This window comes from Pelobates fuscus, chromosome 1, assembly GCF_036172605.1.
Source record: "Pelobates fuscus isolate aPelFus1 chromosome 1, aPelFus1.pri, whole genome shotgun sequence".
In the NCBI taxonomy this organism is placed as follows: domain Eukaryota; kingdom Metazoa; phylum Chordata; class Amphibia; order Anura; family Pelobatidae; genus Pelobates; species Pelobates fuscus.
The window spans coordinates 198,723,288-198,749,738 of NC_086317.1; the positions used below are offsets into that span (position 1 = coordinate 198,723,288).

Sequence of the window (26,451 nt, forward strand, 5' to 3'; positions counted from 1 at the left end):
TTGAACCAGACAGGCTAGCCTTTGCTCCCAATGTACATCAATGAGCCTTAGGTGCCCATAACCCTGGCGCCTGTTCACCGGTTGTCCATCCTTGCACAACCTTTGGTAGGTACTAATCACTGCATACTGGGAACACCCCACAAGACATGCCATTTTATAGATGCTCTGACAAAGTTATCTAACCATCACTATTTCTGCCGTGTCAAAGTCATTCTTATCTTTTCAAGAACAGACTGTTCACTTTATGCCTAATCTATCCCACCCCTTGACAGGTGCCATTGTAACGATATAATCAGTGTTATTCACTTCAACCATCGGTGGCTTTAATGTTGTAGCGGATCAGTACATATAGTAATCCTACTGGAAATGTACACACATACTTGTTTGGATGTACAATGGAGTTAAATCATTTCACTGCCTTGCTCTCAGGCATATCTTTTAAAAGCAGGAAAATAAATTAAGTGGAGCGCTGATTAAAGGAATGTGAGCGGGGTTAGACAAAATAGGATACCTAACTACCTATCAAAATACAATATAAATACATAACGAGACTACCCCTTCTCTAATAGTAGATCAAGAACTGACCTTACTAGCAAACTCAGATTTGAATGTAAAACAATTTATTGCAAAATGCAGACAAAATATAAAAGAAAGTAATTACTTAAACATAAAATATTCCTGATTCATAAAATTAAAAGAAAGCCTTAACAAAGTCCAGACCTTATTCAGATGCTCGGCGTCCCGAGTTAAAATATAAGATGTTGAAAAAATATAGATCAAATAAAAGTCTTTCTATAATCCAAGTGGTGGCTTGTGGTGTTTGGAGTCAGACCTCTCCAGACGCGTTTCTCCGCTCCTGCGGCTTTTTCAATGGATGAGGTCTGTCTGACTGAATTCGCTTATATAGCGGTTTCCCGGTACCAATTAAGTCTCGGCGGCTTTTTCACAAATTTTAAATATAAGACAAATTAACTTTCATATGTCCCAATTGTCCCAGTGTGTCAAAATACACCGGTTTACAACATTTGTTACTTCTATTAACCCACGAATAACATTGTTACACTTTGTTGTTTGGCGTTACTATGGTAATGCCCGCCCAAGAAGATTCAAATGTAACTGCCGTTTTGTTATCGGGCAGAAAAAGAGATCCGAAAAAGTTTATATTTGGAACACAGAAAAAATGAGAAAGGGATATGTGTTATATGAACAGGATTACATTACACAAGAGTATTTGCTATTATTTTATAAGCAAAGTATTGCCTTTCTGGTATCCTGTTGGATCCCGATACCATACTGAATAAGATGGGTTGAAACTTGTAAATTCAGTTCCTTAGATGACAGAACTAGGTTTTTTTCAGGTATTCTGAAATCTACTGAGGCAGATGCTATCATAACAACGGAAAAAAAGGCATTTATATATACTCTGTAGTTTAATACTAACACTTATATGTTTCAAATCCAGACAATTGGAAAAATCTGCTTTTAGTTATAAGTCAAATTCTACTTAGATATGAGACATTGCTATTTATTTCTAGTTCTGTCATCTAAGGAACTGAATTTACAAGTTTCAACCCATCTTATTCAGTATGGTATCGGGATCCAACAGGATACCAGAAAGGCAATACTTTGCTTATAAAATAATAGCAAATACTCTTGTGTAATGTAATCCTGTTCATATAACACATATCCCTTTCTCATTTTTTCTGTGTTCCAAATATAAACTTTTTCGGATCTCTTTTTCTGCCCGATAACAAAACGGCAGTTACATTTGAATTTTCTTGGGCGGGCATTACCATAGTAACGCCAAACAACAAAGTGTAACAATGTTATTCGTGGGTTAATAGAAGTAACAAATGTTGTAAACCGGTGTATTTTGACACACTGGGACATATGAAAGTTAATTTGTCTTATATTTAAAATTTGTGAAAAAGCCGCCGAGACTTAATTGGTACCGGGAAACCGCTATATAAGCGAATTCAGTCAGACAGACCTCATCCATTGAAAAAGCCGCAGGAGCGGAGAAACGCGTCTGGAGAGGTCTGACTCCAAACACCACAAGCCACCACTTGGATTATAGAAAGACTTTTATTTGATCTATATTTTTTCAACATCTTATATTTTAACTCGGGACGCCGAGCATCTGAATAAGGTCTGGACTTTGTTAAGGCTTTCTTTTAATTTTATGAATCAGGAATATTTTATGTTTAAGTAATTACTTTCTTTTATATTTTGTCTGCATTTTGCAATAAATTGTTTTACATTCAAATCTGAGTTTGCTAGTAAGGTCAGTTCTTGATCTACTATTAGAGAAGGGGTAGTCTCGTTATGTATTTATATCTTTTAAAAGGACACTCATCTCTGCAAACCAACTTCATCTCAACAAAGTCATTAAGATGTTTGGGGGTTGTACGGGGTCACCTTACCATAAGGAGATAAATAAGTGTTTTTGAATCTCTTAATTTTAATGCTTTAGAAAGTTATGCTCTTAAAATTTTTAATTCCTTAGGGCAAGGGTGGGCAATCTGCGTCCCTCCAGATGTTTTGGACTACATCTCCCATAAGGCTCTTAGGGCCATATTCCTAGCAAAGCATCAAAGGAGATGTAGTCCAAAACATCTGGAGGGCTTGTTCACCCCTGCCTTAGTGTGAGATGGCTTTCAGATACTACCAAAACTTAATTGAGATTAAGTTATTCCAGTGCCCAGAGTGGTATTTTAATTTGTAGATGTGCACATCTCAACAAGCAGTAGAAGGAAAGAAGTACAAACATGACACACAAAAGAAACCAAGTTCGTACATTTTTGCAGAGTGAATCAAAGCTGTGAAGAGATTCTCAGCCCTGTTCTAGAGCAAGAGCATCTAGACACCATACAAGCATGCAAGTTCAGACTGGATGAGTATGAGAATGCATGAGACTATGGAGCGAAATATGTCCATTTGTACAGCTTTTAGTCAGAATTATCAAGATTTTGAACATATTGGTTAATTCTCATATTTACTAAAGCCAAATCCAGTCGAAATTTGGTCAACAGGTATAAGATTATAAAGGTTACAAGTACAGTTTAGGTAAGTTTTAGCTTTCTTTTACAGGACGGGGAACATGCCAATAAGGGTTTTCTCTAATCAAAACATTGTTTAACCCCTTAAGGACCAAGCTTCTGGAATAAAAGGGAATCATGACATGTCACACATGTCATGTGTCCTTAAGGGGTTAATAATAAATGCAATCTTTCTTAAAAGTTTGTTTTTATAGCTAGAATCAATCTCAACTAAAAGGCAAGCAATTCACAGATGAAACTGCCTCACCTCGATTTAAAGGATGCATATTGTTAAATTATCAGAGACACTTACATTTTTCAATATTTTACTTTCCAGTTTTGCATTAAAGAATCTTGGTGGACATTCCACATGATTAGAATGGATGAAATGGGGGGGAGATTCTCTAGGAGCCAGGGTGTGGCTCCGTTTGAGTAAACGCTTGACAAAAATTCAAAGGATTGCTCTCAGACACTCTAACCATCATGATCACTTATCGTGGTCATGGTGCTTACCTTACACCCAGCCATTCTATTGGACAGGAGAATCTTGGAACATAAGCCTAGAAACACTGCACAGGTTTCCATTAGGATAGCATAGTTTTGCTTAGAGAGAAGATACAACATCCAGTGGAAGAAAATAAATAAATAAAATCTTACACTAGAGTTGGTAAGGTTGCAGGGTATATGGGCATGACCCAATGAATATAATGTAGAAGCGAAGAGACTGAAAAAGGGATTACAGAGAGGTCCTCCCAATCATCAGTCTCTATACCCCAGGACAGAAGTGTTCATAATCATGGCTTAAAAATTGCCAGTATAGAACATGAATGAAATATATGTAAAATAATAATTTTTTATTAGTCCCTTCTAGGGAAGATAATGAACAACAAAATAAATAATAAAAGTGTATATAATACAGTGAAAAAGTGTAAAAAATAGGAATCGTCTAATGTACTGGTCAAACGACACACCTTGTTATCACAGTAATTGTAGCAAAGTTTCAGCGGCTAAAGTAGCTATTGGTGTGTATATTGAGAGAGCGTAAGTATCTCTCTGATTTGTATCGCTAAGTAGCAAAATTGCCAAGGAGGGGAGGAAGGGATCCGCAGCTCAAAGGGTGTGTTGGTGGAGAAATATGTTGAACGTAACAACACCCTCAGATTAGCATCAGATCGTCAAAGTGGTATGAAATGGTGCTAAAATTACCAAACACACCCCTAAGCTAGGAGCTTCCCCCTGTATATGAAGTGTAAATCAAATAGACCGAATCCCTGGTAACAATAAACAGTAGGCTGTGATTTGGAAAAAGAGCTTCACATCCCATGAAAGGGAACTAGAGTGACGAGATAGTCTGAGAAATCGTTAACTCCTAAGGTTCCGTCATTCAGGATATGCTGCTCATACACAACTGTCGTCCTAAGCACTGATGGGAGGTCTAGATGCTCACCTAATAAGAGATATTGCAGACCTAATCTTAGACCAAATGGTCCTAGTAGTAACTCTGCAGGGAAAAGGCACACACACAACTCATATATAAATTTCTATCTAAGTGCTGAAGAGAAGTTTGATTGCTGAAGTAGCGAGAAGACCTGATACAACAAATTGAAGATCGTAGTGTATAGAGGAAAAATCCTCTCCTAGTTAGCGTATAACAGACAGATTTCTAATCTAATCTAATCTACAGACAGATTTCTAATCTAATCTAATTCTGGACCAAGTGGTCCCGGTAATAACTCAACGCGCGTTTCGGCGCTGGCGTTGCGCCTTTGTCAAGAGCTTACCGGAGTGAGTAAGCCCGCCACAATTTAAACCCCATAGGCTCCGCCCATCGAAAACCCGACGTCATCGTCGCTCTCGAGCGGCGTTGGTCGGTGGGCGGGGAATGGATGGTTGAGTGGCATGTGCAGCCATCCGGCAAGGGGATAACTGAAAGTTAACCCTATGCTCACCAGATACCCGGATGGATGCTGAAATAGTCCCTGAACAGGGACATTAGTCAGAAATACAATATTTCAAACGAAAATTGAGCAGATACTGTAGGAAAATGTGTAGACATATGATGGATCGTAGTTAAAGATGCAGGAAAAATTAACTAACAAGTGAAAAAGAGCAAAGATAGAAGATATTCAAAAAATGGAAAAAGTAAAATTGAACAATAAAGTAAAAACTTTGAATATATGCATATATATATATATAGAGATATATACAGATGCAACACAGGGAATTTTGTTGGTAGACAGTACACTATCTGAATTGCATCAAGGGGTTATTAATGTGTTATAAGCTAATCCCTAAGCTTGTTGATTCTCAAAGGTGTGTTAGATCACTGAAGAGTCAGCTGGTGGACATAATGTAGATGATAAATTTATCTTGAATATTTATCATGCATATTTATCAAAGTGCCCAGATAATGATCGTATAAATAGATCAAATAACTGTAGTCTCAGGATGTCAGCTTGGGTCTTGAACTCCTGCATAGTGCTGCAATTCCTGCGTGCCCTAAGAGGTATTGGCCTATAGGGATGCCTTGCTTAAGGGGTTTTGGGTCCACCGATTAGGGTAGCCTTTATCCTTGAACTGTAGTCTCAGGATGTCAGCTTGGGTCTTGAACTCCTGCATAGTGCTGCAATTCCTGCATGCCCTAAGGTATTGGCCTATCGGGATGCCTTGCTTAAGGGGTTTTGGGTCCACCCAAACCTTAGGGCACGCAGGAATTGCAGCACTATGCAGGAGTTCAAGACCCAAGCTGACATCCTGAGACTACAGTTCAAGGATAAAGGCTACCCTAATCGGTGCCTAAAAAGAGCCTATAGGCGAGCTTTGGAGTCAGAGAGAGAGACCCTTTTGAGTGCAAGCAAACCTGCACCACCCACCATATCCCGTCCTCGCATGATTGCAACCTATGACGCAGGTTGGGATAGGGTAAAAGCCGGAATTCAAAAATTCTGGCCACTCCTAACAGGGGATATCCATCTCAAAAAGATTTTGGGTCCAAAAGCAGACATCACGGCACGCAGAGGTAAAAACCTAAGAGATCTGTTGGTTCCTAGCCATTTCCAACCTATACGCTTGGTGATCAAAACATGGCTCCGTAGACCTATCACTGGCACTTTCCAATGCGGGCGCTGTGTCGCCTGCAAATATATTAAGCGGGACTCTAAAAAAGTGTCAGATAGTGACAACAAACAGACGTTTAATATTACATCCTTTTTCAATTGTAACACCTCAGGTCTGGTATATCTGATTATAAATACGTGGGCAAAACGTTCCGTCCTTTCAAAGAGAGGATCAAGGAACACGTCAGATCACCTAAACTAACGATTGAAACGCCTGTTGCTCGTCACCTGAAAGAACACCACTCAGGCAAATCACATGGCCTGTGCTTTTGTGGCCTTGAATTGGTGAAACGTGACAAGAGGAGGGGAGACTACGACAGATTCCATAGGCAACGTGAAAGCTTTTGGATATACAGGCTCAAGACTTTACAACCCAAGGGACTAAATGAAGGGTTTTCATTTGCACCATTCATATAATAGATTGAGGTACCCCATTGGGGTTGTTGTCTGCTAGGGGGAAAAAGATGGGAGGAGATTCACCTCACTATTATACCGGTTATTTGATCTATTTATATGATCATTATCTGGGCACTTTGATAAATATTCATGATAAATTTATCATCTACATTGTGTCCACCAGCTGACTCTTCAGTGATCTAACACCCCTTTGAGAATCAACAAGCTTAGGGATTAGCTTATAACACATTAATAACCCCTTGATGCAATTCAGATAGTGTACTGTCTACCAATAAAATTCCCTGTGTTGCATCTGTATATATCTCTATATATATATATATATATATGCATATATTCAACGTTTTTACTTTATTGTTCAATTTTACTTTTTCCATTTTTTGAATATCTTCTATCTTTGCTCTTTTTCACTTGTTAGTTAATTTTTCCTGCATCTTTAACTACGATCCATCATATGTCTACACATTTTCCTACAGTATCTGCTCAATTTTCGTTTGAAATATTGTATTTCTGACTAATGTCCCTGTTCAGGGACTATTTCAGCATCCATCCGGGTATCTGGTGAGCATAGGGTTAACTTTCAGTTATCCCCTTGCCGGATGGCTGCACATGCCACTCAACCATCCATTCCCCGCCCACCGACCAACGCCGCTCGAGAGCGACGATGACGTCGGGTTTTCGATGGGCGGAGCCTATGGGGTTTAAATTGTGGCGGGCTTACTCACTCCGGTAAGCTCTTGACAAAGGCGCAACGCCAGCGCCGAAACGCGCGTTGAGTTATTACCGGGACCACTTGGTCCAGAATTAGATTAGATTAGAAATCTGTCTGTAGATTAGATTAGATTAGAAATCTGTCTGTTATACGCTAACTAGGAGAGGATTTTTCCTCTATACACTACGATCTTCAATTTGTTGTATCAGGTCCACCCGCTACTTCAGCAATCAAACTTCTCTTCAGCACATAGATAGAAATTTATATATGAGTAGTGTGTGTGCCTTTTCCCTGCAGAGTTACTACTAGGACCATTTGGTCTAAGATTAGGTCTGCAATATCTCTTATTAGGTGAGCATCTAGACCTCCCATCAGTGCTTAGGACGACAGTTGTGTATGAGCAGCATATCCTGAATGACGGAACCTTAGGAGTTAACGATTTCTCAGACTATCTCGTCACTCTAGTTCCCTTTCATGGGATGTGAAGCTCTTTTTCCAATCACAGCCTACTGTTTATTGTTACCAGGGATTCGGTCTATTTGATTTACACTTCATATACAGGGGGAAGCTCCTAGCTTAGGGGTTTGTTTGGTAATTTTAGCACCATTTCATACCACTTTGACGATCCCGTGCTAATCTGAGGGTGTTGTTACGTTCAACATATTTCTCCACCAACACACCCTTTGAGCTGCGGATCCCTTCCTCCCCTCCTTAGCAATTTTGCTACTTAGCGATACAAATCAGAGAGATACTTACGCTCTCTCAATATACACACCAATAGCTACTTTAGCCGCTGAAACTTTGCTACAATTACTGTGATAACAAGGTGTGTCGTTTGACCAGTACATTACAGACGATTCCTATTTTTTACACCTTTTCACTGTATATACACTTTTATTATTTATTTTGTTGTTCATTATCTTCCCTAGAAGGGACTAATAAAAAATTATTATTTTACATATATTTCATTCATGTTCTATACTGGCAATTTTTAAGCCATGATTATGAACACTTCTGTCCTGGGGTATAGAGACTGATGATTGGGAGGACCTCTCTGTAATACCTTTTTCAGTCTCTTCGCTTCTAGTTTTGCTTACCTATTAATAAACCAAAGCTGGTGCCATAATTTCACATTCAATAAGAAAATATGTTTCCATTGTTTTTTCTGGAGACATCCTCTCCCGAGGAGGAGACCTATTAAAGTTTGTTACATAGTTACATAGCTGAAAAGAGACTTGCGTCCATCAAGTTCAGCCTTCCTCACATGTGCTTTTGCGGTTGATCCAAAAGAAGGCAAAAAACCCAGTCTGAAGCGCTTCCAATTTTGCAACAAACTAGGAAAAAAATCCTTCTTGACCCCAAAATAGCAGTCAGATGTCTCCTTGGATCAAGCAGCTATTACCCCACTAATTAGAAATTATATCCCTGTATGTTATGTTTTTGCAAGTATTTATCCAATTGCAGTTTAAACATCTGTATAGACTCTGACAAAACCACCTCTTCAGGCAATGCATTCCATATCCTTATTACTCTTACTGTAAAAAAAACTTTTCTTTGCCTTAGATGAAATCTCCTTTCTTCAAGCCTAAATGTGTGACCTCGTGTCCTATGTATAGCCCTGTTTATGAATAGATTTCCAGATAATGGTTTGTACCGGCCCCGAATATATTTGTATAATGTTATCATATCCCCTCTCAGGCGCCGTTTTTCCAAACTGAAGAGATTTAAATTTTTTAACCTTTCTTCATAACTAGAATGCTCCATTCCTTTTATCAATTGTGTAGCTCGTCTCTGCACTTTTTCTAGTGCCATGATATCTTTCTTTAGAACAGGTGCCCAAAATTGCACAGCATATTCAAGGTGTGGTCTTACCAGCGATTTATAAAGAGGCAAAATTATATTTTCATCTCGAGAATTTATGCCCCTACTTATACATGACAAAACTTTACTGGCCTTAGCAACGGCAGATTGACATTGCATATTGCTACCGAATTTGTTGTCTATAACAATTCCCAAATCCTTCTCGTGTGTGGTTATCCCTAGTTCACTACCATTTAGGGTGTAAATTGCTTGTGCATTCTTAACACCGAAGTGCATAACTTTGCATTTTTCTACGTTAAATTTCATCTGCCATGTTGAGTGCAGTTACCGAGAATAAAGCTAACAGATTGCTTTTCCAGCGTAGGCCAAAATAAAAAAAATAAAATAAAAAATAAACAGGACACACTCTTCACACAAAGAATTTCATTATGCCAAAATGCTTTAGGGTTACGGGGTGTCCCTTTAAAGCAGGCTTCCCCAAACGCCGGCCCTTCATATGTTGCTGAACTACAACTCCCATGATTCTCAGCCTACCTATTTCATTTATAGAATCATGAGTTGTAGTTCAGCAACATCTAGAGGGCCGTAGTTTGAGGAAGCCTGCTTTAAAGACTATACTGAATAGGCAAATAGAAGATATTTCCAATGCCTATTCATCTCAAAGTCTCTAATCTGAATATTTATTTTTTTTTATAACATGACAGGAGGCTTCAAATTTGCTTAAGTCTCTCTTTACTAGAACTCCACAGCAGCACATTAACATAGAGAGAAAAAACCAATCAGAAAAAAGTAAGGAATCATAAAAGTCCCCTCCCAATAAACTACTTCCTCTTTCTTTGCTGCTCCACATCAAACACAGGTCAGAGTACCACTACCTCCTATTTCTGTATGGGTGGTTGTGGGATATACATTTTATTATTTGATTTTATGTATTTTAACTTGTACTTGTATTCCCTTATTGCCTGTTTTGTCTAACCCCCCTTTTCTGTGGGGACTGAAGGGGTACCTTTCCTCCACCCCTCTCTGTCTATTTCTCTCTAATCTCCCTTTGCTGTCCTGCAGCTTCGATTTTGTGTCTGTCTTTCATGGTCGTCGTGGAACTCCCATTCTTTCCCGACCGCCGGGACCGTGGAGTATGTCTCGGGCGGTCCCACGTGTAACTCTTACACGCTGATTTCCCCGGCGCGCGGGAGATACCCCGTCGGTCTAACACTCACCCACGCTCCCCGAGCCGCAAGAAAGCCCTTTCTTTCAGGGGCCGCAGGTAGCGTGGGCGGTGAAGACGGACGAGACGGACAGCCACGTGGGAGTGACGGCTTCCTCCCAACTCCGCAGGGCTCCCTATGTCCGGGCACCCATGGGGAGGTTTACCTCTCTCCCCTCTCACGGGTTGCTCAGTGGTTCATGCTCTGAAATAAAGGTTGATTACAGATACTCAGAGGAATTAAAGGTTGGATTTAGGTGGGAGGCCCATCCAGGGGATTTTCCGTGTTTCCCCCGTGAGGCCCTTGTTGCATACCTGCTTGACATTACTCTTTGGCCTACTCTCTCAGAGTCACCCCGCCCCCGTTTTCTTAACTGCTGTGCCTGCAATGCCCCTGGCATGCTTTTCTACACCCAGTTTGAGCTGCTTTGTGTGCATTACTGATGGGCCTGCCTTGTCTGTGCCCTATGAATTGGCCTGCTTTGTCTTGTCATTGCCTCTGGATGTCCGGCCTAGCGGTTACATACTCACGCTTGTGCTTTGAATGCGCTATCTGCCTGTGTATCAAACTTGCCTCTGCCATTATATGGGTTGCTGCCCCGATTACCATGCTAGTGACACTTGTCCTTTGTGTCCCTAGTTGTCACATTGCCTACGTCTCCCAAATATGGAACCCTCTACTCAGGAGCAGAATTTACAGGCAATGTTAAAGGCAGCGGCGGCTGCCTCTGTGGAAAAGGCCCTGGCTAGGGCAATCCCTCACACAACATGCTCTCGAGGGACCCCTCAAACGGCAGACTAGTTGGCTAAATCAGAATCTCCTAGGAGAGATCAGGCAAGTGCGCAGAAACGCTATTGGAAGGGTGAAGGCCCTGAACCACGCTCCCGGAAGGGCAAGGCCCTGGTGAAGCATCCAGGTCCGGTGCTGTCGGACTCTCCTGCCCGCCACCACCGTCTCTCAGGCGCAGGGGAGGAGGCCTCCATACCCCCCTCCGCCCTTGGCCGTCCTAGACAAATGGCGGCAGACCAGCCCCCCTCGGAGGCATTATCGCAGTCGGCTAAGGACATCCTCTGGGACTCCTGGGCCCCAGAAATAGGAGATGCAACTTGTCAGCATGGAACAGGATACCGATCCCTTTACTGCCCTGTAACCAATGTTTTGAACTTTCTGTCACACCTGTTTGACCTGGGACGCTCGTATTGGTCAGTTAACGTGGCGAGGTCGACGATTTTGGCGGCCCACGTACCACTTTGAGGTTTTTCCATTGGCCAGGACCCGCTGGTTTGCAGGCTTCTCCGAGGCATGAGGCTTCTCCTATGCCTCTAGAAAACAGAACAAATTATGCAGACCACATAACTTGCAAACAGCAAGTATATGGGCTGCAAATGTCTGGAAATAGTCAAGTAGTCAAAAAAGATAAATACATCATAAAAAATAAAAATAATAATGGTAGTAATAGTAATGAAATTGGTATCCCTTTAAAGGCAAAAAATAGCTAAAAAAAATAGATAGGAATATGTGATCCTATTTCCCTCCTAATGAAAATCAATCTTAGAGTCTATATATACATATCATAGACCCACCGAATGAGCTTTAATGTGTCAGGCTCTATGTGGTCCTTGCTAGATATACGGACTAATAAGTTAGAAGGAGGGAAAAGAAGGAAATATTACAAACTTGCCACTTAGTTTTAAGTCTTCAGAATGGATACTTCTAAGTAAGAGTCCAAATGTATGTATGTATATATATATATGTATAAAGTATTCTGAGAATATACAGATTCAAGGGTACAGAAATACATACACAATGAGAAGTCCAACTAAGACCAAAAGATATATAAAAGGAGGTGAAAAGATGATATGGATATTGTGATGCTTAGAATGCTCACGGCATACCCATACATAAGATCAATAGTAAAGACGGATATATATAGAGTTAATGTAGCGAAAGTTGCTAGACCTGTAGTACAAAGTAATAGTCTAAATGGCAACAAAGTCTCTAATACAAAAAAATCCGCTTGATCAGACCTCCACAAGTGGTAAAAGTTAGCACCTATCTATTAGGAACATAGAACAAAACAAGTGCCATAATTACAGTGTCATACTGTGAATAAGTGAAAAAAATGTGATGTCTATAAAGTAAGACAAACAAACGCCTGACGCGCGTTTCAGTGCTGTAACAAGCACCTTCGTCAGAGGCAAATGAGCCGCTGCTCCGAGTATCCTATATATACCCTGTGTGGGAATTTCGTCATCCAATAAACATCCTCGCTCGGTGGAGGGCGTGGCTAATTCTCGGCGCGAAAAAGCGGACCTAGCTTTTCATTCTGTACGGGGAAAAGTGGGACGGACAAAATATACAGCCTAGAATAGGCTCCTCCCACTTTTTCTCCGTAGGTGGAGACCGGCTGAGGCAATCTTCCACCACGTAGTCAATGATGCCGAAATGTGAATAGAGCGATATAACCTAATAAATAATAGGTATATGTTCAAGGATGTAGTAAATCCAATATAAATATAGTACATTATGGATGGCAAAATAGGTATACATATGTGTATAGTAAACCAAATTCGTTGTACCAGTGGAAAGATGATAATTTAACAAAGATACTTGTCATATATGTGTATGTTCCAACAAAGGTACAACATGGTTGGTAGCTATATATATATATATATATATATATATATATATATAAAACACTACACATATTATTGGGGTAATGGGATACATTTATTATAGGGGAGCAGACTCCAAAAAGAGAGATACAGTAAAACATAAATAAATCAAACAGCATTAAACATATATTTGAGACTACTTATATGTAGTAAAATAGTTGAGTCATGTATTGCAAAAAATCGAATTCAAAATTTAGAAATTTCAACAAAAATTTTTTTTTTTAATTTTTTTATATATAAATTTATTCGGAGATGAATGGTGTAAATGAGAAGCCCTCATTAAGACCCATCGGTGAGAGGGTTTTCAATTTGTAGATCCATATGCTCTCTCTTTGCAAAAGTTTTTTGTCAAGGTCACCACCCCTCGGGCCGAGTGTAACCTTTTCAATTCCACAAAAACGTATATTTTGTGCAGAGCCTCCATGGTGGAGTTTTAGGTGTTTTGAGATGGGAGTATCAACTAGTCTCCTGGGGTTCACTGATGTAATGTGCTTACTCTTCAGCTCCCTCGCGCACCGCGTAGGGATGCCGGTCCCGGAAGATGACGTCATCTTCCGGCTCCGGTATCAGTACATGCCGCGCGAGGGAGCTGAAGAGGAAGCACACATGGGAGAGTGCTCCCTCGCGCGCCCGCAGAACCGGGCGCTCGGCCACGCTACAACAGGTCGTCGGTTGGAGGGGAGCGCAGTGCGCTTCCCTCCTTCCGGTCAGCCTGATTTTGCGCCCCCAGGACCGGTGCGCCCTAAGGCGGCTGCCTGGGCCGCCTTATGGTAGCGCCGGCCCTGTGTCCAGTAGAAGGTTATGGAATAAGGAGTATAAGTAATATCCTCTGGAACAGCTCCACTCATCACCAAGGATGATTTGAACTACTCTGTACATAACAACGGTCACACTGTAGCTGCTTACACACATCCCTGTTAAAAATTCAGTATACTGTGCTGCGTGCACAGATCACTAAGATAAAGAGCTTAGTCCACATTTTAATATGTACAAACCACTCACTGAGCATTGACAAAAATCGATATAGGCATCCCAGTAGTAATAGAGCTTCTCAACTGACAGCTCTAGTGATTTTACCAATCACTGCAATCCTAAGCCAGTCTCAGAGCTGAACTTGGTTCAGAGTTCAAGTCACCAATGGAGAAAAATTCTCACAAGAGTTTACACCAATCTACACATAATGTACCTCCTTTCTGCCTGCACTACCAATTACCTGAAAGGGGACTCCATCTGGAAAACGGCTCTGTAACTCAGCTGGAAAATATCCATCCATGATGTCCTGTAAGCATTGCTAAAACAAAGAAAATTGTAAACTAGTTTTGAGCATAATTCTCTTCACCTAAACGCGGCTGTCATTTAGTTATTGTTTTTATAACTAACATTTTAATGTGCTGTAGATTAGTAGAATAATAACAACCTTGTTTAACATTACTTTTTTTTTTTTTTATAACATTCCAGTTCATTCTCACCTTTGTAGAAGCTTCTTGGTAAGAACGGAAAGGGCCATTGAACATTATAATTCCATTGCTATACAATGTTAGTTGGACTGGCTTAGGAGATATCAGACGTGCTCCACCATCCCTATACTCAATGCAAGATTTTCCCTCTCCCCCAAGGATATTCAAGTCCTGCAAATTCTGTAGGATCAGGTCAAAATCGGGTTGAAATGTACTGGAAGAGTGGCCTAATGTATAAAAGAGGAAATAATATACATAAAGTAAAACATTGACAAATTACACAATTAAATGCGAATACTTGTGCAAAAGTCACCTGAGATCCAGGTTCTGGTGTCTGGCTTTGGCGCACTAGATGAATCATCATCATCTCCAACCCACACAAGCCCATAATCTTTAAGAAATTGCTAGAAAGAAAGCATAAAACAATGAGTCCCCCCTCTCTCTCAAATATTTATCTCACATTTGACAAATACTAATTACCTCCATCTCTTGGACTCTTTGTTGAAGCTTTTGGCATTTGATCCCAAGCTCCTGTGAAACATGCAGAGAGCTGTCTGTGGGAAGAAATTGCATTTGAGGGACAGTTTTGATTGTGAGCAATATACAAGGGCAAATTAAATGAATGACTTACCTATCTTATTGTTTTGTAGTTTCTTGATCTTTTCTTCCAATGCAGCTATTTCCTGATCCTGAAATAATTAAATACTAGTGGTTACTGATAAAACATCCTCAAATTATTTGTATTTACATTGTAATACAATTGAATTTAAAAAAAGTCTTTAAAATTGTAATATATGGGATTCACTGGTTTTATAAATATAAGTATAATAAATATAATTATCCTCATTATTCCACAAGCAGATGATTGTGTTAATAGGAACAGGAATGATGTGGTTGTTTAAACTGTAATTCATTAGGTAAGGAGTATTGGATTAAAAAGACTACATTCACAAAATACAACAGAAAGGGATCCCACTCAGTGCTCTCAAACAGGAAGTGTCATATTCTGCAAACTGTGTACAGCAATTCAATGTAGCTTGGACTCACATAAGAAGGTTTAATAAGAAGCCTGATGTTACATAGTTACATGGCTGAAAAGAGACTTGCGTCCATCAAGTTCAGCCTTCCTCACATATGTTTTTGCTGTTGATCCAAAAGAAGGCAAAAAACCTAGTCTGAAGTGCTTCCAATTTTGCAACAAACTAGGAAAAAATTCCTTCTTGACCCCAAAATAGCAGTCAGAGGTCTCCTTGGATCAAGCAGCTATTAACCCACTAATTAGAAATTATATCCCTGCATGTTATGTTTTTGCAAGTATTTATCCAATTGCAGTTTAACCCCTTAAGGACTGAGCCAAATGTAAATGTTGTGATCAAAACAAAACTTAAACAAAACCTGGAATTTGACTATATGTCTGTTCAACTGGCCAAAGTTAGTGTTAATATTTGTTTGTGTGTGAAAAATGCAAAACACTAATTTAAACGCCAATTTTGGCCAGTGTTTGTGACTAAGTGGCTAGTAAAAAAGACTGGACATACCCCATTTGCAAAACCTTTGGTTGTCTACTATAGCAAATGGTATGCCATCATGGGGGTAATTTTCATTCCTGGGCTACCATACGGTCTCAAAGGCAACGTGACTAATCTTTACCAAAACAGTAAAGCGTACCACAACAATCAGTGTAAGTGCCATTTGTGTGTGAAAAATGCAAAAAAAAAAATCACTTTCACAGACGATATCATCGTCGTTATACATTTTACTGTTTTGAAGCACTAATATTTGTGTTCAGCGAAATCTTCCGAGTAAAACAGTACCCCCAATGTACAGGTTTAATGGTGTATTGGAAAGTTACAGGGTTAAATATAGTGCTAGCAAATTAAATTCCTTGGACTTTCAGTTGGGTTGTCAGGCAAGTCCCACAAATTGTAATTAATAAAATTACCTAATTATGTAAAATTATTACATAAATATATACGTAGAATTATTATATTATATATATACACACGTATGTGAGTGTGTGTATATATATATATATATATATATCTATATATATATATATATATATATATATATAAAAATAGTAATTACTTTTATTGATATATACGTATGTACTTATGTATATAGATATATTATTTCGTTCTACGTGTATTTTGATATCTATATATATATATATATATATATATAAAAATATCAAAATACAGTTAGAACGAAATTACACATCTATATATATATATTTTTTCATTATTTATTTTTTATTATTTTTTAACGTATTTACATATTTATTATATATAAATATATATACAATTCTATATATATATGTGTGTGTGTGTGTGTGTGTGTGTGTGTGTGTGTGTGTGTGTATATATATATTATATATATATATATATATATAAACTTGGATATATGATCTCAGTAAATATATCATTTTATTTTAAACAGTTTTAAACTGTATTTTATTTTTTTACAGGCAGTAGGGGTGTTGTGGACAGAATATTAACTTTATTAAAATTAGTAAAATGCCTATTTACTCTGCATAACTGTATTTAGTATTATTCAATGTTTGCTGTGTTAACCTAGCTGCTAGAAGCTCCCCCTAACAGCCACTCCCTTCCTCTGTCCATTGAAAGCTCAGAAATGGCTGCTAGGGAGTTTACCCTGTCATCAACTAACCACCTAGTGTAGCAAGATGGCGCTGGCATCTGGAGGAGAACTCCATGGCAACAGTGACATCTGCCTTGTAGGAAGTACAGTAGATGAGACACTCAGCATTCACCAATTAAAGATGTATTCTCTCTGTTGTCTTGTTTTCTGCATATGACGTATTTCTGCTTTATAAGGGGCTCCCCCTGAGTTTTTCATCAAACTGGAAACTTGTGTCTGGTGTGAATTACTTTAGGAAGCGTGCACGCAACATTTAACCAATATGGACAGGGGCAGATACACAGATTTATCAAACACTTGATTTGATCTTTAACAGGGGGACTACCTGTCATTACAGGCACTCACCCTGCTGGCACTGCTATGGATGGCTATGCTGTCCATGTGATCTTGAGGTGCTCGCAGGGACCTCTCCATATACAACCATGCATTCTGCTAGCATTTTCAGCTGCTCTATTACATTGTCTTCCTACGTTTAAGTCAACTGAAATAATTACTCCTAAATCCCTTTCCTCAGATGTTGAGGTTAGTAGGGTACCAAATACCCTATACTCTACCCTAGGGTTTTACGTTCAAGGTGCATTATCTTGCACTTATCCACATTAAATGTCAGTTGCCACAGCTCTGACCATTTTTCTAATTTTTCTAAATCATTTGCCATTTGGCTTGTCCCTCCTGGAACATCAACCCTGTTGCAAAATGTAGTATCATAAGCAAAAAGACATACCTTACCATCAAGACCTTCTGCAATATCACTAAAAAAAATATTAAAGAGAATGGGTCCAAGTACAGATCCCTGAGGTACCCCACTGGTAACTAGACCTTGCTTCGAATATGCTCTGTGGACTACAACCCTCTGTTGCCTGTCATTTAGCCACTGCCTAACCCATTCAACAATGTGTATGTGTCTCTAAATGTGTCTGTATGCATGTATGTATGTGTGTGTGTGTGTGTGTGTGTATCTGTTTGTCTACATGTGTAGGGGGGGGGGGCGGGGACGTGTGGGGTAGAAGATAGCTGTATGGGGGGGGGGGGGGGGCGGGGGCAGGGCCCCATGGTTTCTAGTTACGCCTCTGGTTAAAATGATATATTTAACTGTTTATTAAATGCAAGAGCAATAAATGTAGATTTTGAGTAGAACATTATGTGAGAGGATGGATAAAATAATCTTATTGCTGACCTTTTTCAGTAAAGTCCGCTCTTGTATGTGGACACACCTTTCCAGCTCGGTAACTCGTTTCATTGTCGCACTTAGCAGGTCAAAATCACTGGGAACAGACCCTACAAAAACAAGCCATTGAATTATGCACACCCTTTCTTCCAAATTGCATAATTCTAAATTACGAGGACATCTGACCTTTAATTTAGCAAATAGGCAGTATCCAGTGTCAGTACAAAACAACTTTAGTAGAAAGTACTGCACTGGCTGTTCTTCATTTGCTGGTTCTAAACATGCAATGAATAAATATCTATTTCTTTCTTTTATTTAGCAATTTTCATAATCACTTTTACACGTTTCAAATATTTCATGTTTCAACATGTTCATTCACATGACATAACACGTAAAATGGTCATACAATAATGATATATAAGTATACTAAATGAATAAAGTAACAATTGTATCGTACAACAATATGATATCGCATGAAGTGATAGGTATTTTTCTTATATTTATTACAGAAATAAAAGAAATAGGCAGTTAAATAGAAATAAATAAAGAGAAGAGAAGAAAACAAGGAAAGTGGAATGTTGATATAGACAGCATACCTTTACCCATTCTGTTCCATATTTGAAGTTTAGGTATAGAAAATCAAACCTTTATGATTTCTTCACAGCTGTATAAATATGTCTTGGTATGGTAATACAATGCTCAATAGCAGATAATATATTTACTCTGAGTAAGGCCTATCAACATCTTCTAACAATACAAATTAATATGAACACTATTAAGTGGTAAAGAGGTAAAGAAACCTTAAGTGGTAGACCATAAACAACGTTTAAATTAGTCAGTAGCGCAACATAACAAATAATAATTCGTAACTTACATGTCATTAGAGTACGATGAGGCTTTTTCAAAGCCTAAAACATGTCTTGTCGATAAGTGCCATTGATCACCCACATCACCAACATGCTTGTTTAGTTGATCAAAGTAGTAATCAGTTTTTATGCCTATTCCACTCTAGAGTCACTTGACTGCGCATCTTCATATCTGTGGACCTGGACTAGGGAGTAAGGCCCCATTTCTTGAGTGTAGCCATGCCATCCTCTGGCGAGTGGATAACTACAATTTCTCCCTGTCGGAGCACTAATAATTTTGTGGGGTAACTCCATCTATAACGCAGGCCATTGAGTCGTAATGTATCTAAAGCCGGCTAAAATATTTTTATTCTTTGGAATATACTGGCAGAAAGGTCTGTAAATATTTTGATATTGCTTTACTGCGTAGGCCAGTCCTTAGTAATACAGCAATTTTTTACCACCTTCTACTTAGTATGGTAGTAATGAACACATAGAATTATGTCTCGGGGGCGTGGCTTGGAGGCCGAGGAAGATGGCGGCGTAAACCCGGAGCTCCTCAGCAGGCTCAGCCAATGATCCTCGTCACAGCGCTAATACTGAGCAACCATGGGCAAAACTCACCGGGCATCACACTCTGCCAAACCCGCCGACACACCGAAGGGTGCCAATCCCTCCTCCATGCGGCAATACCTGACGTCTCATGCCGAAACGGCATCTCAGGCCTCCAACGACAAGGAGGCGCCTGTCGTCTCCCGCCCAGCATCGCCACGTGGAGAACTCCAGGGACAGCTAACCCAGACAACCCCCAGACCCCCAACCTGAGTGGGTGCAACTAATCCGGGCACTCCCGACCAAGCAAGATCTGAACGAGGCCAACTCCGAACTGCGGTCCTCCATTACGGCGGACCTACACACCAAGGTGGCGCAGTTAGAGGCGGACTGCGACCACCTGACGTCCGCCCAATCTGCCTCTACAAACACCCTGCGGAACCACACTGCACAGATGCAGCAAATGGCCCTACACATAGAGGACTTGGATAACCGTGGCCGCAGACAGAACATCAGGGTGAGGGTATCCCCGAAGACACTGACCAAAGCACACCTATCCGTGATACTCTCAGGGAACTATTCAACAGAATACTGGGCCGCCCGACTACAGCCAACATTGATTTTGTCAGAGCTCACCGGGCGCTAAGACCGAGGGGTCCCCCGGAGGCCCCCCCAGAGACGCGATTTGCTGCCTGGCAGACTTCCAACTCAAGGAAGACATACTGCGCAAAGCACGGGGAATGGAGGGGATCACCCTGCACGGAGCGGAGGTGCAGCTTTACCCAGACCTCTCCCCGGCCACCCTGGCCTACCGAAGGGCGATGAAGCCCCTCACTAGAGCTCTCCAGGCTCAAAAGATTAGGTACCGATGGAACTTTCCAACTGGGCTACAGGCCATCACCGCGGAGGGCACATTCACAGATTTGGCTGATTTAATCGTGGAACTACAACTCCCCCCCATCCACATGACCTGGCAAGACCCCGCCGCCTTTTACACAATGAACTACGACACGCTGGGACCTCTACCCCTACCCCGCAGAAGCAGGGGTTCCCGCCAGCAAGCCACCAGGCTCTCGGGGACTGCAGAATAAATGAACTAGAGACGATCACAGCACATAACCGCAAGTAACACCCTGTGGGACTCTCTCCTCACTCGAGGCATTAGCCTTATACGAACACTATACGATCGCTCTGAGGCCTACATAGGCCAACATGTGGTAACTCAAGATATCGGGGGGGGGGCTGTTGGGACACTGGGCCGGTAGGGGTCCGACTGCCCCGGCTCATCCCCCACAGACTGGGAGGGGGAACAGAGAGGCCCCTCGAGAAGGGGAGACACCTATAGTCAGTCCGGGCTTCAATGGGGGAGGATGGGAATGGGGACCTAAAGGGGAGATACCCCTAGCCCTCAACTCAGTGCCGGGCACAAATACCACGAGATACCTGGGGGAAGTGGCCTGCCCCGACCCCACGGGGGGAGGGAGAATGGTTCAGTCAGACTGGGCCCCGCCGCGGGGGCCCCGGTAGATCTGTGATGACCTAGGCGAGCAGGCGGGGGGCCCCGCCGGCGAGGCCCACTCATCCCTACACAGACCAGGCACGCACACAATTTCTGGGAGGGGACAGTAGACACTCTAGGCAACCAGGTACGGTGGACCTAACTCACACCCCTAAAGCCATCCTACATTAGCTAACCCAGCCCACACGACACATGCCCCACTCACTGACCCAACCTGGCAACAACACACAGGGGAACACCCAAAGATGCCTAGAGACGAGGGGATTGCCCCGCGGGGGGGATGAAGAGGGAGCCCGATCAGAGGTAAGGGCATGATCACCTGGAGGGGGGGAAAGGGGAGTGGGGAGGAGCAGCCCGAACACTCTGAAAAGGGCGCATGTAATGTGGAATATGCTGCTGATTTATGTACCGTTTAATATGTTATTGCATACGTTCTCATGCACGGTTATGTTATGTTATACTAAACTTGCTCAATTGCACGACAGGCACTCACGACCGGCCCACGGTCACCTGACCCGGAACCATACTGACGAGGATCATACCGATGACACGACCCTTGCAGACAGAGCCGAACAGGGAACTCACAGGGACCCGACGAGTAGAGACCGAGACACTACTCACAGGTACTCGCCAACCACGCGGACACAGGGAGGGCTGGACCCACCCGGAGTCCCCCTACCTCCTTCTACAACCCCATAGGACACAGCGACATTCAAAAGGTGAGTGGAATCCGCGGACCGTAGGAGACCGCGGACCTACCACTCCCCGTCGCTGACACCTCCTTGTCGCCCAAAGGGGACAAGAACACACACACATACACTCTCCCTTCCCCAACGCTCCCCCTACCCACTAACCCTACCCAGACTATCCCGCCCGACGTACCACCCCCCCGGACACTAAGACTCGACTGATACCTACCTTACTACGCCATGACGCAAAAGGCCCTCACACCGGAGGACCTCACCATCCTCTCCATCAACGCCAGAGGCCTCAACAAACCAGAGAGGCGCTCGGGGGCACTAAGAGACTTCCACGCTAACAGAGCTTCTATAGTTCTGATACAAGAGACGCACTTTAGGGAAGGAAGTAGGCCGAAACTGACCGACCACCACTTCCCGACGGGATACTATAGTGATTACCACGCAGGGAAATCCAGGGGCACGGCTATCCTGATCAGCAAGCGGTTTCCATTTGAAGGGGGGGCCAGATGACGGACAGGGAGGGCAGATACCTATTCATAAGGGGCACGATTGCAGGCCAGGCCTATACCATCACGAGTATCTATGCTCCTAACCACGGGCAACACAGATTCCTAGCGAACACTCTCAAAAAACTACAGACTTTCACAGAGGGGATCCTCATAATTGGGGGCGACCTAAATGTAGCACTTCATCCACACAGGGACTCATCCTCCGGCACATCCCGTGTACCGACACAACACCTCAACCAAATTAAATCTCTCTTAACGCGCCACAGACTGATAGACTGCTGGAGGGCCCACCACCCCGACGAGAAAGATTACACCTTCTTCTCACACCCACACAACGCATACACCAGACTGGACTATTTCTTCACCTCGCACTACCACCTACCGCTGACACGCGGCGTGGAGCATGGTACGGCGACATGGTCGGACCACGCACCCGTGACCCTGACACTCGCATCCCCCCTCTATAGACCAAAGCTCTCTAAGTGGAGACTCAACGACTCACCAGACCGGACCTAACAACAGACATAGGGGTACAACTAGAGGAATACTTTAGGACAAACACGACTGAACAGACATCGCCGACCATTAGATGGGAGGCGCATAAAAGTGTGGTCCGCGGACACTTCATCAGACAGAGTGCCACCCTCAAAAAACAGACTGACTGCCAAATGAAGGAGCTGGTGACAGAGATACAAAGACTAGACTCCCTTAATAAAAAAGCACAACATCAGACACATCAGGCGACACTGCTACAATTACGACGCAAACTGACCGGCCTCCTCCACAGGAAACACCATAGGGACGTGGTCAGACACAAAGCCTTTTTCCTACTCCATGGCAACAAGAGTGGAAAACTGCTGGCGAGAATGCTCGCCAAACGGAGACAGACGACATACATTGACAAAATGAGGGACGCGAAAGGCACCCTACAGCGCCTACCCTCCAAAATCTCAGACATAATAAGAGGATACTACTCCGACCTATATGCCCTCCCACAGCCCCACTCGGACACGGCGAAAGCCGGCCGACGAGAGAAAATTAATAACTACCTGACAGCACACCCCCTCCCGACAATAGATACAGACGCATCCAACCGACTGGACGAACACATCACGATGGACAAGCTAACCAGGGCCATCAAAGAGACGAAACAAGGCAAAAGCCCGGGACCAGATGGGTTACCACTGAAGTACTATAAGACATTTGCCGGCCACCTTTATGCCCCCCTACTAGATGCACTAAATGCCATACGAGAGGGACACCACCTCCCTAAACAGTCATTGACTGCACATATCACCCTCATCCCGAAAGGCGACAAGGACAGAGAACAATGCGGTAATTTCAGACCGATTTCACTCATCAACTGTGACGTTAAACTACTAGCGAAAATCCTGGCCACGCGCCTCCAAACCCACATCCCCTACCTGATACATTCAGACCAGGTGGGATTTGTCATGGGCCGCGAGGCTAGGGACAATACAGTTAGGGCACTGACTCTTATCCACGGCCAGGGCAGGCACAATGATGGCCTTCTCTTGCTGTCCACGGACGCAGAGAAGGCCTTCGATAGAGTCAACTGGCAGTACATGTTCCAAACACTGACGCACATAGGACTGGGACCACACTTCAGGAGCTGGATTGAGGCGCTATATGACGGACCCACGGCACATGTCATCGTTAACGGGGCGGTGACAAGGGAGCTGACGATCCATAACGGCACAAGGCAGGGATGTCCCCTATCCCCCCTTTTATTCGTACTGAACCCTTCCTCACCCATGTGCGGCACGATATGGACATAAGGGGTATCACAAAAGGCAACACACAGCACAAGGTAGCGGCGTATGCCGACGACCTCTTGTTCTTTGTCACCAACCCAGAGGTCACGTTACCGAACATCCTGAAAGCTTTTCGGGAATACGGGGCAATATCCAACCTTACAATTAATTACTCAAAGTCCTACGTCCTGAATGTTACCGTACCCGAAGCCAGGGCCGCCCCACTGAGAGAGCCACACGTTCCAATGGGCAGACCAGAAGATCCAATATTTAGGTACATGGCTGACCAAGAACACCAAAGCCCTGTATGGGGCAAACTTTGCCCCCCTATTGGATAGATTTAGACGGGACCTGTCGGACTGGGCGTACCCGCACATATCTTGGTTAGGCAGGATCCAAGTTATTAAAATGAATTTTCTCCCGCGCCTACTTTACCTTATGCAAGCCCTCCCAATCACTATTCCCAGACCTTTCTTTACCACCCTGAGACAAGCGATGGGAAAATATATCTGGAACCAAAGAAGGCCGACAGTCAGGATGACCACACTGACTCTGCCCAAGGACAGGGGAGGCCTGGCTATGCCGGACCTCACCCTGTACTATGAGTCCTGCCACCTCCAAAGAGTCATGGAGTGGACAAAGGGGAAGGTACTCAAAAGCTGGAAGAACGTGGAAGAGGTGGAGGCTGGGAGACCGCTGTCCACCCTGCCTTGGCAGGCGGGGGGGCGGTAGGGGGGGCAATACTCACCCTACACGGCTGCGACATTGCAGATCTGGAAGAGGGTGGCAAAAAGATGCAGACTGGCGCCCTACCCATCCCCCCTCCTCCCTTTGACCCACAACGATAGCTTCCCACCTGGCTCGGACCCCAACGCATTCAGAGACTTGTTACACCACAAAGCCCCCAAACTACACCACCTACTCGACGGGCCTGACTGCAAGATGCTACCAAACCTATTGGAGGGAGCCACCCCCACACTACTGCACCACTTCAAATACAGACAACTGCGTAGCTACATACGAACTCTCCCGGGAGGTATAGCCTTGACAAGGGAACCTACCACATTCGAACGACTGTGCCTGGACCCAGACCCCCAACCGCACGGGATCTCACTCATCTACTCCACACTCCAAAGGGAAACCCCGACAGAGAAACCGAAATTCATGGGGAAATGGGAACGGGCGCTAGGTAAGACATTCACCGATGGAGACTGGGAGGAGATGTGTTATCTAGCGCACCACTGCTCAGTCTTCAGCAAGACACAAGAGACAGCCTTTAAGCTACTTACAAATTGGTACTGCACCCCAGCCGCACTCCACGCTATAAACCCAGAACACTCAGAACTCTGTTGGAGATGCAACACAGAGATAGGCACCACACTCCACCTCTGGTGGGACTGTAGGGCCACCCGACCCTTCTGGAACAGCATACACAGTCTTCTTCACACATTTTCCGACGCACCACCACCCTTCACACCCGAAGCCATGCTCCTACACCACACACAGACTCCCAGATCACGCTATAAGAAATCACTGACCATACGAATCCTAAACGTAGCCAAACAGGTGCTTCCACAATTCTGGAAGCAAACAGCCACACCACCACTGACGGCCTGGTTCTCCCAAATGGAAGAACTCAGGGCAATAAAAGAACTCAATATGTGTGCCACTAACACCTCCGACAAATACCTAGAAATTTGGGCCTATTGGCTGCTAACGACATCCAAACCAGACTTCGCACATAGACTCCAATACGAGACCCAAGTGGAGGCAGACGGTGACACCCCCACGGACTGAACCCCTACCCAAACCCCCCCACGCTACACACACACACCATCACAGGACACATGAAACGCACCGCCCAGATGACCTGCAGACCACCGCGACATAGGTCTACGATACATAACACATGACTCTGACTTGGGCACATACGCCTCAGGACGTGACCTAGGCAAGGGATCTGAGTATCCCGACTTACCACTCTACTGCGTCACAACGAAGCACGTGAGTCTAAACGTTTGGACCTGCGTGTCCACCCTGCCAGTTATCGTAACATGTGAAAACAACACATAAATGTTTTATTTTATTTTCGCTCAGAGGACCTGCGCGTCCAACAATTAGAAACTTCTGATGATGTGATGTGACCTGCGAGTCACCAAATTCTGCTAAAGTGATCAATATAATCACCCTCCCAGCTAACTGAATGCAATGATAACTAAGCGAAAATGTGGGACCTGCGAGTCCGGTTGAACCATCTACCACTGAAAACTGGATAAATTCAAA

The 26,451-nt window shown here is 43.1% G+C and overlaps 1 protein-coding gene across 1 annotated transcript in view; it reads right to left on the reverse strand.

Moving 5' to 3' along the window:
- Positions 1–26,451, reverse strand: part of UBXN11 (UBX domain protein 11) — a 96,477-nt gene that overhangs the window by 44,835 nt on the left and 25,191 nt on the right. Inside the window, exons 3-8 of the mRNA XM_063453305.1 lie at positions 18,277–18,377; positions 15,070–15,127; positions 14,919–14,992; positions 14,752–14,842; positions 14,451–14,665; positions 14,195–14,272 (exon numbers count right to left, since the gene is read on the reverse strand). Coding sequence (XP_063309375.1) covers positions 14,195–14,272; positions 14,451–14,665; positions 14,752–14,842; positions 14,919–14,992; positions 15,070–15,127; positions 18,277–18,377 — 617 coding nt within the window. The remainder of the gene's footprint in view (positions 1–14,194; positions 14,273–14,450; positions 14,666–14,751; positions 14,843–14,918; positions 14,993–15,069; positions 15,128–18,276; positions 18,378–26,451) is intronic.